The 16,784-nt window shown below is 45.0% G+C and overlaps 1 protein-coding gene and 1 non-coding gene across 5 annotated transcripts in view; one reads left to right on the top strand and one right to left on the bottom strand.

Annotated features, from left to right (window-relative positions):
• The window catches only part of SEC24A (SEC24 homolog A, COPII coat complex component), a 51,276-nt gene extending 34,774 nt beyond the window's left edge, over positions 1-16,502 (bottom strand). For 2 of the 4 annotated variants that reach the window (XM_031666462.1, XM_031666463.1), the window contains exons 1-2: positions 15,972-16,502; positions 4,911-5,378 (exon numbers count right to left, since the gene is read on the bottom strand). In XM_031666462.1, coding sequence (XP_031522322.1) covers positions 4,911-5,378; positions 15,972-16,068 — 565 coding nt within the window. In that variant the 5' untranslated portion in view covers positions 16,069-16,502. The remainder of the gene's footprint in view (positions 1-4,910; positions 5,379-15,971) is intronic. The other 2 variants (XM_031666460.1, XM_031666461.1) reach the window with 2 other exon arrangements.
• Positions 4,705-4,764, top strand: LOC116275120. Its single transcript, XR_004184080.1, has one exon. It is a non-coding gene; the product is annotated as a U7 small nuclear RNA (small nuclear RNA).
• Positions 16,503-16,784: the final 282 nt, after the last annotated feature.

Here is a 16,784-nt window from a genome sequence, read left to right as displayed (position 1 = left end):
CCCCGTCTCTACTAAAAAATACAAAAAACTAGCCGGGCGAGGTGGCGGGCGCCTGTAGTCCCAGCTACTCGGGAGGCTGAGGCAGGAGAATGGCGGGAACCCGGGAGGCGGAGCTTGCAGTGAGCTGAGATCCGGCCACACCACTCCAGCCTGGGCGACAGAGCAAGACTCCGTCTCAAAAAAATAAAAAATAAAAAATAAAAAAAATAAAAATATGGGGCCAGGCACAGTGGTTCATGTCTATAATCCCAGGACTTTAGGAGACCGAGGCAGAAGGAACACTTTTTTTTTTTTTTATTCTGAGACGAAGTCTTGTTCTTGTTCCCCAGGCTGGAGTATAATGGCGCGATCTCGGCTCACTGCAACCTCCACCTCCCAGGTTCAAGCGATTCTCCTGCCTCAGCCTCCGGGAGCAGCTGGGTCCACAGGTGCGTGCCACCACACCTGGCTAATTTTTGTATTTTTAGTAGAGATGGGGTTTCACCATATTGGCCAGGCTAGAGGCTGATCTCAAACTCCTGACGTTGTAATCCACCCACCTCGGCCTCCCAAAGTGCTGGGATTACAGATGTGAGCCACCTCGCTCGGCCTGAAATTTTTCAAAATGTTTCACCAATACTGTTAAATTCTCCAGTATCAAGTTGAAAAATTGCCTATTAGGCTGGGCGCAGAGCAAGGCTCCATCTCAAAAAAAAAAAAGAAAAATTGCCTATCACTGAACCTTACAACAGCTAACAAGACTATCAGTGCCTGTTGACAAAACTGAAGACAAAGATTATTGCCATGTAACTCCCTTATCAAAGAAGTGGTCACACATATCTATGGCAGTATAGACAAGTCAAAGGAACAAAGGGGCAAGGTACATTGCCAACTCAGCACGAACAAGAATGTGAGATACATCTGGCCACAAAGATGTAACAACTGACAACCTAATGTTTAACAGAATAAAAGTAAACGTACAGAGATTTTCACAGCTTTTAGAAGACTGTTTTTGAACAGATAATCATATATTTCATAAAATGAACATTTTTTTAAGTTGAATAATTTTTATGACACCGATAGCTAGAGTTTCAGAGTCTGCCATCTCAGCCCCTAAATGAGTGTAATGATGTTTAAAGGTGGCCTGTCAAAAAAATTCAGGAAAATTTAATATATGAACCAAAAACTTAGTATAACCTAGATACTCACAGTTTTGATACCAGACTATCAGGTACCAACCATCAGTTATGAGTTGGAAAAACAAAAAAAAATGAGCAATTTGAAGGTTCTTTGAAGGTTCAAATGAGAAAAAAGGTTATTTTTGGGGCTCATTTTATTAGTTTATACATTTTTATTTCCCCTTCTTTCATAAGTTTCAGCACTTTTTTTTTTTTTTTTGAGATGTAGTCTCGCTCTGTCGCCCGGACTGGAGTGCAGTGGTGCAATCTCAGCTCACCGCAATCTCCGCCTCCTGGGTTCAAGCAATTCTTCTGCCTCAGTCTCCTGAGTAGCTGGGATTACAGGCACGTGCCACTACGCTTGACTAATTTTTGTATTTTTAGTAGACATGGGGTTTTCACCATGTTGGCCAGGCTGGTCTTGAACTCCTGCCCTCAAGTGATCCACCCGCCTCAGCCTCCCAAAGTGCTGAGATTACAGGCGTGAGCCACCACGCCCAGCCTCAGCACTTATTTATGTTTCTCTCACCAAATCTGTAGTGGAGACAAGGTACTCTGAGGGTTTCAATTATAGCTAAAGAAATTTCAGATTATTGATAATGTACCTTTTTAAGAGAAGCTATACTTACTCTTAAATAGTTTTTATTTATTTATTTTTAAATAAAATTATTTACAAAAAATAGAGATGGGGTCTCACTATTTTGCTCAGCCTTGTCTTGAACTCCTGGCCTCAAGTGGATCCTCCTGCCTCGGCCTCCCAAAGTGCTAGAATTATAGGTGTGAGCTACCATGCCTGGCCCTTAGTTTTTAAATACATGTTTTCCCAAACTACTTTATTGTGGCTTTGGGCAAATTACTCAAGTCTTATACTTTAGATCTCTAAGAGATTGTTATAAAGATTAAACAAGATAATGCATGCCTGGCTAGGTGGCTCACATCTGTTATCCCAGAACTTTAGGAATTCCAGGCAGCAGGATCGCTTGAAGTCAACAGTTACAATGAGCTATGTTGCAGTTAAGTGAGCTATGATCGTGCCACCCTACTCTACCCTGGGCGACCGGGTAAGACCCTGTCTGTACAAAAAAATAAAGAACAAAAGATTAGCCAGGCACTGTGACATGCCTACTCAGGGAGGTGAGGCGGGAGGATAGCTTGAGTCCAGGAGTTTGATGACAACAGTGAGCTGGGATTGCGCCAATGCACTCCAGCCTGGGAAACAGAGAGACAGCCTATCTCTAAAAAATAAAAAGCAAAACAGAAAAACAGACAATGATATAAAAGTTTGATAGAGCCTGGAAAATAATACGGATAACATTTTTTTAACACTTAATTTTTTTTTAGACAGAGTCTTACTCTGTCACCTAGGCTGGAGTGCAGTGGCATAATCATAGCTCACTGCAGCCTCAAATGCCTGAGATCAAGCAATTCTCCCACCTCAGTCCCCCAAGTAGCTGAGACTACATATTCATTCATTCAAATGATTTACGTGTGCCACCACATTCATTCATTTCAAGTGACTGATGCTCACTCATGGTATCAAATGAATTAGAACAAAAGTAACATGAAGGATTTTGGCTCTAGTAATTGCAGGTCAGAAGATTTCCACAAAGAAACTTAAGTTTCAAGAAGCAACTTTAATCTTTACAAGGCCAAAATGCATTCACCAGGGCCAATGTCTGATCAAAGGCTTGGAAAAATAAAGTTTCACCCATTAACAATTTACTAAGCCTGATGGAGTATATGCCATATAAACACACATGAATTTAAAAAGGTAACTATTGATATTAGTATTTCACTTGGAAGCCTTCACTAGTTCATAAACTTGAGGATGTCTGCTGAGAAGCATCAACCTGAAGATCCCAATACATAATTTTAAATGCTTTTGAAAGAAATACTACTAATGTTAATAAATGTGGCTGGGGTCGGGCGCAGTGGCTCACGCCTGTAATCCCAGCACTTTGGGAGGTGAGGCGGGTGGATCATGAGGTCAGCAAATCGAGACCATCCTGGCTAACACGGTGAGACCCCGTCTCTACCAAAAATACAAAAAATTAGCCAGGCGTGTTGGCGGGCGCCTGTAGTCCCAGCTACTCGGGAGGCGGAGGCAGGAGAATGGCATGAACCCGGAAGGCACAGGTTGCAGTGAGCCGAGATTGCACCACTGCACTCCAGCCTGGGAGACAGAGTGAGACTCTGTCTTAAAATAAATAAATAAATAAATAAATAAATAAATGTGGCCAGGCGTGGTGGCTCACACCTGTAATTCTAGCACTTTGGGAGGCTGAGGTAGGTGGATTACCTGAGGTCAGGAGTTCAAGACCAGCCTGGCCAACATGGTGAAACCACATCTCTACTAAAGTACAAAAAGTTAACTAGGTGCAGTGGCACAAGACTGTAATCCCATAATCCCAGCTACTCTGGAGGCTGAGGCAGGAGAATCGCTTGAACCCGGTAGGCAGAGGCTGCAGTGAGCCGAGATCACGCCATTGCACTCCAGCATGGGCTACACAGTAAGACTGTGTAAAAAAAAAAAAAGTGTTATAAAAAAAAAAAAAAGTATAACACCTTGCTGATTTTAATAGCAAAAAAGGAAAAGTCCAACCAAACACTGAGGTTAAAAGATAAAAAGATCAGGCCGGGCGCGGTGGCTCAAGCCTGTAATCCCAGCACTTTGGGAGGCCGAGACGGGCGGATCACGAGGTCAGGAGATCGAGACCCTCCACAGCTAACTTTCACGGTGAAACCCATCTCTACTAAAAATACAAAAACTAGCAGGCGTGTGGGATGCCTGTAGTCCCAGCTACCGGGGGGCTGAGGCAGGAGAATGCGTGAACCCGGGGCCGGGCACAGTGAGCTGAGACCCGGCCACAACACTCCAGCACAGAGGCTGACGGCGAGACTCCGTCTCAAAAAAAAAAAAAAAAAAAAGATAAAAAGATCAAAGTCAGTCTAAGAATACATAATATGTGGCTTTGTCCTCAAGCTGATGTACAGATTCAACACAATCTCTATGAAAACCCAGCTATCAGCCAGATGCAATGGCTCATGCCTGTAATCCCAGCACTTTGGGAGGCAGAGGCCAGCGAATTACCTGAGGTCAAGAGTTGGAGACCAGCCTGGCCAACATGGTAAAACCCTGTCTCTACTAAAACAAATACAAAATTAGCTGGGTGTGGTGGCGAGTGCCTGTAATCCCAGCTACTTGGGAGGCTGAGGCAGGAGAATCGTTTGAACCAGGAGATGGATGTTGCAGTGAGTCAAGATTGCACTATTGCACTCCAGCCTGGGCGAAAAGAGCAAAACTCTGTCTCAAAAAAAAAACAACAAACAAACAAACCACAAAACCCATCTCTACTAAAATTACAAAAATCGGCCGAGCATGCTGGTCACGCCTGTGGTCCCAGGGGAGGCTGAGGCAGGAGAATCACTTGAACCCCGGAGGCAGAGGTTGCAGTAAGCTGAGATTGTGCCACTGCATTCCAGCCTGGGTGACAGAGCAAGACCCATCTCAAAAAAAAAAAAAAAAGAGAAAAAAAAAACTACTAATGAGTGTTACAGCTTACTTAATTTGTCTAGCAGGCTTTCTGGTTTTCGCTGGAAAGCCGAAAAACAAAAAACAACAACAAAAAACTACTAATAATTTTAAAAGTCCTATTTTCCATATGGTTTTCAGGCTTCAAGTATTATTTCAAATATCTAAATAAGCAGAAGTTTCACATTTCTACATTTTAAGCACTTCTATAAGAATACTACCTGACTTTACGAAGCTATTTTGAAGTGAAGGATATCCAGAAGAAACATATTGATGATTTGTGGTTAAGCTTGTATTTCCAGATACAGTTGGTTGGGATGATGCAGGAGGACAATGGTTTGTTTGTGTGGCTGTGGATGGATAGTTATATTGCCAATTCAAAGGTGGTGGCAGGTTGGCTCCAGGAAGAAAGCTACTAGAAGGCATTGGTGTAGTACATGAGTTCTGAGAAGTAGGTAATGGCATTCGGGGAGCAGGACCACTATGAAGCAAAGGTGTCACTGGATTAGAGGCCACAGGTGGTCTATTAAGAGTCTGCCCAGATCCCTGAGAACTACCATAGTTAGACTGTCCAGAGACTGGATTCAAAGTCTTTGCTGGTATTGGATGAGAGTAGGATCCTGGAAGCTGGAAATTGTATCCTTGGCTCACTGACTCTTGTGAAGACAGCAATGCATTTTGGACAGGACCTTCCAATAAAAGGAGGACAAATTAGTCTTACCAACGAATATAGCAAGACTTTAAAAAATAAAGTAAAACATATATTCTTGCAGTCAGCAATAAAAACACATAACCCAATTAAAAAATAAGCAAAGGACTTAAATAGACATTCAAATATACCTCCAAAGAAGATAGCTAATAAGCACATGCCAAAACATTCAACATCATCAGTCATTAGAGAAATACAAACATCATCAGTCATAACAGAAATGCAAATGAAAACCACAATGAAGGCCAGCGCAGTGGCTCACATCTGTAATCCCAGCACTTTGGGAGGCCAAGGCAGGTGGATAGCTTGAGCCCAGGAGTTCAAGACCAGCCTGGGCAACATGGTGAAACCCCATGCCTATAAAAAATACAAAAAGTAGCCAGCCTTGATGGTGTGCACCTGTAGTCCTAGCTACTTGGGGGGCTGAGGCAGGAGGATCGCTTGAACCCAGGAGGTCAAGGCTGCAGTGAGCCGAAGTCACACCACTGCACTCCAGCCTGGATGATTAAAAAAAAAAAAGATGGACTAAACAGTAGCAAGTAACAGAGTGAATACAGAGATATCTGAATAAATGAAAACATTTGTAAAAAATTAATGTATAAGCATATGTTGGGTCGCCTGGATAAAAATAGGCCATCTCACAGCCCGATGTTGCCACAAGATGTCCTGGCCTAGTTTCATATTTGTATTACAATTTTATTTATTTACTTACTTATTGATTGATTGATTGAGACAGCACCTCACTCTGTTGTCCAAGCTGGAGTACAGTGGCACAATCGTGGCTCACTGCAGCTCTGACCTCCTGGGCTCAAGTGATCCTCTCATCCAAGCCTCCTGAGAAGCTGGGACTACAGGCATGCGCCACCACGCCTACTAAACTTTTTTTTTTTTGGTAGAGACAGAGACTCACTATGTTGCCCAGACTGGTCTCAAATTGCTGAGGTCAAGTAATCCTCCTGCCTCAGCCTCTGTAAGTGCTAGGATTACAGGCATGAGCAAACAGGTTGTATTTACAATCTTATCACAAGCTAATATGCTAAAGAGGTGCCTTCAAGCCAGGTATAGCCAAGTGAAAGCCAAATACCACCAAAATGTACAAAATAAGCAAAAATTTGACAGGTCAATAAAGATGAAAAGATGCCAGGCATGGTGGCTCACACCTATAATCCCAACACTTTGGGAGGCCAAGGTGGGCAGATAGCTTGAGCTCAGGAGTTCAAGACCAGCTTGGACATAATAGTAAGACCTTGTCTCTATAAAAAATGTAAGAATTAGTAGGGCACGGTGGCACATGCCTGTAAGCCCCAGCTACTTGGGGCTGAAGCAGGAGGATCACTGAGTGCAGGAGGTTAAGGCTGCAGGGAGCTGTGTTCACACCACTGCACTCCAGCCTCTGTGACAAAGTGAGACCCTGTCTCCTGGCAGGAAGACAGATACAAAAGAACTTGTTTTGTGGTAGTCACTATCATAGACATACTGTGAGTAACTATTACATGAAATATTTTTTTCTGACCTTCCTCCCCACTATGTGAAAATCATATATGGATCAATTGCAAGCAGTTCACAAAAAGTGTAGTAATAAATATATAATGACACGTTCACTAAATGGAAAATTTTTTTAAATTCTGAAGTCATTACTAAGTAGCCCATCAAAACAATGGGTCAGTGAGGCCAGGCGCAGTGGCTCACGTCTGTAATCCCAGCACCTTGGGAGGCCAAGGCAGGTGGATCACAATATCAGGAGATTGAGATCATCCTGGCTAACACGGTGAAACTCTGTCTCTACTAAAAATACAAAAAATTAGCCGGGCGTGGTGGCGGGCACGTGTAGTCCCAGCTACTCGGGAGGCTGAGGCAGGAGAATGGTGTGAACCCAGGAGGCAGAGCTTGCAGTGAGCGGAGATCGCGCCACTGCACTCCAGCAGGGGCAACAGAGCGAGACTCTGTCTCTAAATAAATAAATAAATAAATAAATATAAAAATAAAAATAATAATGGGTCAGTGATTGTGAAGGGGTCCAGAATACACTACTATGGCATAAAAAATCATTTTAAGCAGACAGCATTTGAGTTTCTAAAATCTCTTATCTGCCTAAAACGGAGACTTCCAAAAGAACTCAATGGTCATAATCTACTTCCCAGGGGCAAACCAGGAAAGATATCAATCTGACTCATGACCTGAGATGAGAAATACCCATACCACACCTAAACAGACATCATCACAAAGCTATCATATCTATTCTAAGAGTCCATTTATCCTTCCTATAAGTCTATTTTCCAGTAAATGTCCTTTCCCCCACCCCACCCTTCCCCTGTTAAAATGGTATAGAGGTTGGGCATGGTGGCTCATGCCTGTAATCCCAGCACACTTGAGGCCAAAGCAGAACTACTTGAGCTGAGGAGTGGAAGACCAGCCTGGGCAACATAGCAAGACTCCACTTCTACAAAAAAAAAAAATTAAAAATTAAAAAATTAGCCAGGAGTGGTGCACACGCCTGTAGACCTAGCTTCTCAGGAGGCTGAGGCAAGAGGACTGCTTGAGCCCAGGAGTTTGACTTCAGTGAGCTATAATCAAGCATTCCACCCTGGGCTACAGAGTGAGAACGTGTGTCAAAAACAAAAAGGAAAAAGTGAGCATGATAGTCACCCAAATAATGTTCCAACATATTCAAAATTAAAACAATCAAATCAATTGTGGTTTCAAACAAAATGTAGCATATTGTTTAATGTTTTAAAATTGAATTATATTGCTTTTTATTTTTTATTTTTTTGAGACGGAGTCTCGCTGTGTTGCCCAAGCTAAAGTGCAGTGGTGTGACCTCAGCTCACTACAACCTCTGCCTCCTGGGTTCAGGCGATTCTGCCGCCTCACTCAGCCTCTCGAGTAGCTAGGATTACAGGCATGCACCACCACGCCCGGCTAATTTTTGTATTTTTAGTAGAGACAGAAGATTTCATCATGTTGGTCACGCTGTTCTTGAACTTCTGACCTCAAGTGATCTGGCCACCTTGGCCTCCCAAAGTGCTGGGATTACAGGCATGAGCCACCACGTCCAGCCATTTGTTAATATTTTTAATGTTTGGTTTTATAATAGTATAATAGCTATAAACCTTATGAAGTTTACATCTAGCTTTGTGTTTGCACATACGCATTTAATAAAAACTTTTGCCAGGCATGTTGGCTTAATCTTATAATCCAAGTATTTTGAAAAGCCAAGGCGGGAGCACGGCTTGACCTCAGGAGTTCAAGAACAACCTGGGTAATATAGTGAGACACCATCTCTACAAAAAAATAAATAATTAGCCAGTACTTGGGAGGCTGAGGCAGAAGGATCACTTGAACCCAAGAGATCAAGCCTGCAGCTGGCTGTGATCATGCCCCTGCACTCTAGCCTGGGCAACGAGTGAGAACCTGTCTCGGAAGTAAAATAAATAAATAAATAATTTAACATTAGGATGGCAGAGAAATATTTAGTAGCTATACATTACTCAAATTTTTAAAAAACTGATTTGAGGAAATAGCACTCATGGGATTTTAAGTGGAATTGAATATGGGTGATGAAGAGAGGAAAGAATCTAGGATGACTCCTAGGTTTCTGACCTGAGCAACCTGGTGGATGGCCGTGTTTATTCATTTGAACAGAAAGAGAAAAGAATAGAAATATAAGCCAGGCATGGTGGCTCATGCCTGTAATCCCAGCACTTTAGAAAGTCAAGGTGGGAGGATCACTTGAGGCCAGGAGTTCGAGACCAGCTTGGGCAATATGGCAAGTCCCTGTCTCTACAAAATATATGTTTTGGTTGTGTATGTGTGTGTGTGGTTTTTTTATTTTTTATTTTAGAAATGAGGTCTCACTCTGTCACCCAGGCTGAAGTGTCACACCTCACTGCAGCCTCTACCTCCCAGGCTCAAGTGATCCTCCCACCTCCCCTCTTGAGTAGCTGGGACTACCAGCGTGCACCATTGTACCTGGCTAATTTTTTAATTTTTTGTAGAGATCGGGTCTCCCTAAGTTGTCCAGGCTGGTCTTGAACTCCTGGGCTCAAGGGATCTTCTTGACTTGGTTTCCCAAAGTACTAAGATTACAAGCATGAGCCACCCCACCCACTTGATCAAGGATCAAGGATCACTTGAGCCCAGGAGTTCAAGGCTGCAGTGAGCTATCATTGCATCATTGCATTCTGGCCAGAGCGACAGAATGAGATGCTGTCTTTAAAAAAAAAAAAAAAAAAAAAAAAAAGTCAGGTTCAGTGGCTCATGCCTGTAATCCCAATACTTTGTGAGGCCGAGGTGGGTGGATCACCTGAAGTCAGAAGTTCAAGACCAGCCTGACCAATATGGTGAAACCCCGTCTCTACTAAAAATAGAAAAATTAGCCGGGTGTGGTGGCACACGCCTACAGTCCCAGCTACTCAGGAGGCTGAGGCAGGAGAATTGCTTGAACCCAGGAGGTGGAGGTTGCAATGACTGGCAATCGCACCACTGCACTCCAGCCTGGGTGACAGAGCAAGACTCTGTCTTAAAAAAACAAAGGTGGGGGATGGCCAAGGGAAGAGAGATTGAAGTTATTTTAAACACATTAATTTTCAGGTGCCACCAATGACAGTGGAGATGTCCAGTATAAAGATACTTTTTTTGTTGTTGTTGTTGAGACGGAGACTTGCTCTGTCACCCAGGCTGGAGTGCAGTGGCACGATCTCTGCTCACTGCAAGCTCCACCTCCCGGGTTCACGCCATTCTCCTGCCTCAGCCTCCCGAGTAGCTGGGACTACAGGTGCCCGCCACCATGCCCGGCTAATTTTTCGGGGTTTTTTTTGTTTTTTTTTTTTTGAGACGGAGTCTCGCTCTGTCGCCCAGGCTGGAGTGCAGTGGCCGGATCTCAGCTCACTGCAAGCTCCGCCTCCCGGGTTCACGCCATTCTCCTGCCTCAGCCTCCGGAGTAGCTGGGACTACAGGCGCCCGCCACCTCGCCCGGCTAGTTTTTTGTATTTTTTAGTAGAGACGCGGTTTCACCGGGTTAGCCAGGATGGTCTCGATCTCCTGACCTTGTGATCAGCCCGTCTCGGCCTCCCAAAGTGCTGGGATTACAGGCTTGAGCCACCACGCCCGGCCAAATTTTTCGTATTTTTTAGTAGAGACGAGGGTGTCACCGTGTTAACCAGGATGGTCTCGATCTCCTGACCTCATGATCCACCCGCCTCGGCACCCAAAGATAAGTATAAAGATACTATACTTATAAAGATAAGTATAAAGATACTTATCTGTGCTGGGTGCGGTGGCTCAGGCCTGTAATCCCAGCACTTTGGGAGGTGGAGGCGGGCACATCATGAGGTCAGGAGAGCAACAGCATCCTGACTAAGATGGGGAAACCCCATCTCTTCTAAAAATACAAAAAATTTGCCAGGTGTGGTGGCAGGTGCCAGTGGTCCCAGCTACTCTGGAGGCTGAGAAAGGAGAATTGCTTGAACCCAGGAGGCAGAGATTTCAGTGAGCCAAGATCATGCCACCCCACTCCAGCCTGGGCAACAGAGCAAGACTCTGCTTAAAAAAAAAAAAAAGGTATTTATCTGCAGCCAAAGCGATAGGTTTCAGCTTAAGATATAATTTTGGGAGTCACTGATATATGCATAAGATTTAAAACCATGGGAATTAAAGACACCCAGGGAGCATGTAAGAAAAACAGGTCACCTTGAAGAGCACCAATATTGAAGGAGGAGAGAGAAAAAAACAATCAGAAATGGAAGAAATACTGAGAATACTGCTGTTGAGAAATAGCAATCAAAAAAAAAGAAAGAAAACCATAACCACCCTTTCGGTAATATCCTAGAAACCAAAGAAAGCAATTGTTGTAAAAATAAAATAACAACCAAAGGTATCAAATGCAGCTCGGAAAATGAGGACTGAAAAATATTTTTCTATTTAATAACCAGGAAGCCATTTGTGGCCTTATTTATTTATTTATTTTAAGATGAATTCTTGCTCTGTCACTCAGGCTGGAGTACAATGGCGCAATCTTGGCTCATTGCAACCTCTGCCTCCCAGGTTCAAGCAATTCTCCTGTCTCAGTCTCCTGAGTAGCTGGGATTACAGGGGCATGCCACCATGCCTGGCTAATTTTTGTATTTTTAGTAGAGACAGGGTTTCATCACATTGGTCAGGCTGGTCTTGAACTCCTGACCTCAGCTGATCCGCCCGCCTCGGCCTCCCAAAGTGCTGGATTACAGGCATGAGGCACCACGCCCAGCTGACAGGGTTTTCTAAGTCTTTGTGTATACATATGGCCTTTGCAAAAATTGATAGCGAGACTGCAAGACCTCTTAAACTAATGGATCTTAATCTGATTATCATGTAATAACGCTAAAGGCAAATAATAACTTCCATCATTAATTAGTGCATTTATTGACTGAATCAACTTGCAAAGGCAGTTAGAAACTGAAGTTTTGTTTTGTTTTGGTTTTTCAGAACTGGTCTCACTTTGTCCCCCAGGCTAGAGTACAGTGGTGCAATCTTGGCTCACTGCAGCCTTAACCTCCAACGTTCAAGTGATCCTCCTGCCTCAGCCCCTGAAGCAACTGGGATTATAGGTGTGTGTCACCATGCTTGTCTAATTTTTTGTATCTTTAGTAGAGATGGGTTTCAACATTTGACCAGGCTGGTCTCGAATTCCTGACCTCGTGATCCTCCCGCCTCCATCTCCCAAAGTGCTGGGATTACAGGTGTGAACCACTACGCCCGACCCAGGCTTTCCTAAAGAAACTTATAGCTTTTTGGCCAGGCTGGTCTCAAACTCCAGACCTCAGGTGATCTGCCCGCCTCAGCCAAAGTGCTGGGATTACAGGTGTGAGCCAACACACCCAGCCACATGAGATTTTTTACTAATGCAGATTCTGGGATCCTTTTGAATCCTATGAAATAGGATTTTACAGAGGTGGGACCTGAGATCTCAATTCGTACCATTATTATAGCAGGTTCCTCTGATTCTGAAGCTGCTAGTTGGGTGGGAAGCACTCATCTGCATTCATTCTTGCCTCTAACTTTCTAATTTAGCTTCTTTACCCACACATCCCAAAATTGTCCTTAACAAGGCCACAAGGAGGCCGGGCGCGGTGGCTCAAGCCTGTAATCCCAGCACTTTGGGAGGCCGAGACGGGCGGATCACGAGGTCAGGAGATCGAGACCATCCTGGCTAACACGGTGAAACCCCGTCTCTACTAAAAATACAAGAAAATTAGCCGGGCGAGGTGGTGGGCGCCTGTAGTCCCAGCTACTTGGGAGGCTGAGGCAGGAGGAGAATGGGGCGTGAACCTGGGAGGCGGGCTGCAGTGAGCGAGATCGGCGCTCACTGCACTCCAGCCTGGGGCACAGAGCAAGACTCGATCTCAAAAAAAAAAATAGAGGCCACAAGGCCTTACTGCCTCTGTATTGCACTCTAGCCTGGGCAACAAAGTGGGGAAATCTCAAGATGGCCTGGTGGGCTCAAGCCTGTAATCCCAGCACTTTGGGAGGCCGAGGCAGGCCCGAGATCCACGAGTCAGGAGGTCAGAGACCATCTGGCTGACACGGTGAAACCCGTCTCTACTAAAAAATACAAAAACTAGCCGGGCGAGGTGGCGGGCGCCTGTAGTCCCAGCTACTCGGGAGGCTGAGGCAGGAGAATGGCATGAACCCCGGAGGCGGAGCTTGCAGTGAGCCAAGATCACGCCACTGCACTCCAGCCTGGGCGGCACAGCGAGACTCTGTCTCAAAAAAAAAAACAAAAAAACAAAAAAACAAAAGAGTTTTCAACAGAATATGCAAGCATCAACTACTGCTCTGGAATAGTTAAGCAAAACTAGACCCCAGCATTGAAACATTTTCTCACCTTCTTGAAAAATATCCTCTCCTCCAACTTGATACCACATCCCTACCCTCTGTATTATTAGCAGGATGAACAATAAAACAACCCAGGCTAGGCTTGGTAGCTCATGCCTCTAATCCCAGCACTTTGGAAGGCTGAGTCAGGAGGATCACTTGAGGCCAGGAATTTCAGACCAGCCTAGGCAACACAGAGAGACCCGTCAATACAAAAAAAAAAAAAAAAATTATATATAGATATTACATTACATATAATATAGATAAAAAATGTATTTTTTATATATATATATATTAGGCTGGGCGTGGTGGCTCATGCCTGTAATCCCAGCACTTTGGGAGGCCAAGGTGGGCAGATCATTATGAGGTTTGGAGTTCAAGACTAGCCTGGCCAACATGGTGAAACCCCATCTGTACTAAAAATATAAAAATTAGCCAGGCATGGTTGTGCATGCCTGTAATTCCAGCTATTCGGGAGGCTGAGGCACAAGAATCATTTGAACCTGGGAGATGGAGGTTGCAGTGAGCTGAGATCAAGCCACTGTACTCCAGCCTGGGCAAAAGAGTGAAACTCTGACTCAAAAAATAATAATAATAAAATACATACATTATATAATTTATATTTTATACTTATATAAAAAATAGGGCCTGGTGGTATGCACCTGTAGTTCTAGCTACTGAGGAGGCTGAGGTGTGAGGATTGCTTGAGCCCAGGAGTAACAGTGAGTTGTGATCCTGCCACTTCACTCCAGCTTGAGGGACAGTGTAAGCAAGACCCTATCTCAAAAAAAAAAAAAAAAAGGCAAAAAACAAAAAACTTGTAGAGGCCAGGTGCAGTGGCTCACGCCTGTAATCCCAGCACTTTGGGAGGCCGAGGTGGGTGGATCACTGGACATCAGCCTGACCAACATGGTGAAACCCTGTCTCTACTAAAAATACGAAAATTAGCTAGGTGTGGTGACACCTAATCCCAGCTACTTGGGAGGCTGTAATCCCAGCTACTTGGGAGGCTGAGGCAGGAGAATCGCTTGAACCTGGAAAGTGGAGGTTGCAGTGAGTTGAGATTGTGCCATTGCACTCCAGCCTGGGGGACAAAAGCAAAACTCCATCTCAAAAAAAAAAAAAAAAAAAAAAACCTGTAGAAATGGAACTTATAAAAAGACTATGAAAATTATATTTTAAAAAAGAGGTCTGGGCACAGTGGCTCAGGCCTGTAATTACAGCACTTTGGAAGGCTAAGGAGGCAGGAGAATTGCTTGAACCCGGGAAGCGGAGGTTGCAGTGAACCGAGATCATGCCACTGCACTCCAGCCTGGGCGACAGAACAAGGCTCCATCTCAAAAAAAAAAAAAAAAAAAAAGATGTGGAACAAATATCTGTTGGACTGCATCAACTCAACATAGTGACAATATCTCTAATACAGCATGCCACAGTGGTCAAATCCCTTTAACATTTCAATATTATGACAACTACACTCATATATAAACATTGAAGCACATTTGAGGATTTGTCATTTAAAGTTAATGTAAAACTGCAATTTATAGATAAGAAAAATCCATAGTCATGTAACATATTTTTTCTCATCCTCAATGTAAATGTTACTAAATATCCTAGAATAAAATGTAGTTTACATAATCTGTTACCATAATTTTGAGAAAGAATGGTTAACTCAATACCCTTTCAGTGGCTTTCCTCCACTTATTCTTTCTTCTGCCCACATAGTTGCCTACTCACAGACATTTTTAAAAGTCTTTTAGAGCCATCTTTGTAAAGAAAACAGCGGTCTTCTCTAAAAACAATGTAATTTAGCGATTTTAGTCACTGTTTTCTCCAACTTCACAGAAATCTTAGACTCTAATGGGCAACTTAAGTTCTTTAGCATTATTCTACTAGTCTTATTTCTGTAAACCAAAGATCTGTAGGTAAATTGGTAAGTAGGCAATCTGTCAGCAGAAAGTCTTTGTTGATTGTAACAACTGAAATAATCTTAGCAAATCACAATGCAGGATGATTTAAGGAATCCTAGAAGAGGTATAACATTATAAGACATTCTCACACCAAATGACAAACTATAATGTACATGTGGACTCTTGTCAGAGATTCAGAGAGTTGTGTCCAACCACTTTCCAAATGCTGTACAGACATCTAGAAATCAAGCAGGAGATCCTTCTACTTGGTTTTTCCACAGCTGAAACACTGAACAGCTGTTGTAGGTACAATTCTGGGAAGGTTCTGGGAGAGATGAGTAGGCCCTAAAGGGGTGTCCTAAAAGCATGCATACATCTCCAGAAACTCAGACTGAGTACGACGCCCCCCCACCACTTCAGGGCCTGCAAAACCCAGATGAATCGGACCCCAAATCTTGCTCTCTAGAAAACTGGGGTGAGGTGGCATGGAAGGCGAAGGCACCCAAACACTATGATCCTTATATTCGAGTTTTGAGGCATTTTCTCACCCATGTTTCACCCAGAGCGTTGCATACAGCAGGTGCTCATTTACTGTTTTGGTGACCGACTGAATAAATAAATGTGAAAGACTGAGCCGAGCCTGGGGCTACAGGTGCACAATCGCCGTGGTCCCCTGGCCCAGCTGCCCACCACCACCCGCGCCAGAACCCGGTTAAGGAGGTCACCCTCTCTACCTATGTCGCTTCAAGCAGCAGTGGCACGCAACGGTCAGTCAGCCCTGGCCAGGCTGCGCCCTCCCCCAGGACAGCACTCACCGTTGGTGTAGGGAGACCCCGAGGCCAAGGTGGCTCCGTTCCGGGCCTGGAGGCTGGCTGCGGCACCGCCGGAGGCCGGTATTCCCGGCTGGGACATGACGACGGCGGTTATCTGGGTTGGAAGGGGCTTGTTGGGGTCGACAACAGCGCACAAGAAGAGAGCTGAAAGACCACTGCTGAAAGCGGAGGGAGGAAGCTAACAACTTAAGACTGAAGACTGGGAGAAGAGAGGGGGGCGCATTAAGCCCGAGGCATGGCGCCGCACTCTCCCCAGGCCACCGGCGGCCACGGCCTAGCCTGGGAGATGAGGCTTGGGAGTCGGGCCCGCGGGGCCGCGAACGCCCGGCTAGAAGGCGGCAGCCAAACCTGGAGAGAAGGAGGGAGGCCTTGGCCGGAAGTGCCTGTCAGCCGCCGGCCGCGCAGCCGCAATCAGGACACGTGGCACTTCCGGCTCCGGGCTCGCAGCCGCTGCCGCGCCGGCGAACCCTTCTCTGCCAGCCGGGCTGCCCCGAGGCCACCTGACAGCTCCTGGTGCCCCGACCCCGACGACCGTGCCCGTCCTCGCTGCCACGTCACCGACTCTCACGGCCGGCCGGAAGTGCCATGTGTCACCGCTACGGAAATTCCCGCCGTTGTGAACGTGACCTCGTTCGCAGAGCTGGGATCGTGGGGCAATCTGGGATTCAGTAGCCGCTTTCGTGGGGTGGGACTGACAGTTCCTCTCCTCGGGTTTTGTGAAGATTACCTGAGACAACAGAAGTCATCGTCCTCTGTTGAGACGTACCACTGCTGGTAGCTGGGACGGTTAATGTT

Source organism: Papio anubis, chromosome 5 (assembly GCF_008728515.1).
Source record: "Papio anubis isolate 15944 chromosome 5, Panubis1.0, whole genome shotgun sequence".
NCBI lineage: Eukaryota > Metazoa > Chordata > Mammalia > Primates > Cercopithecidae > Papio > Papio anubis.
This window is presented reverse-complemented; position numbering and strand designations above follow the sequence as displayed.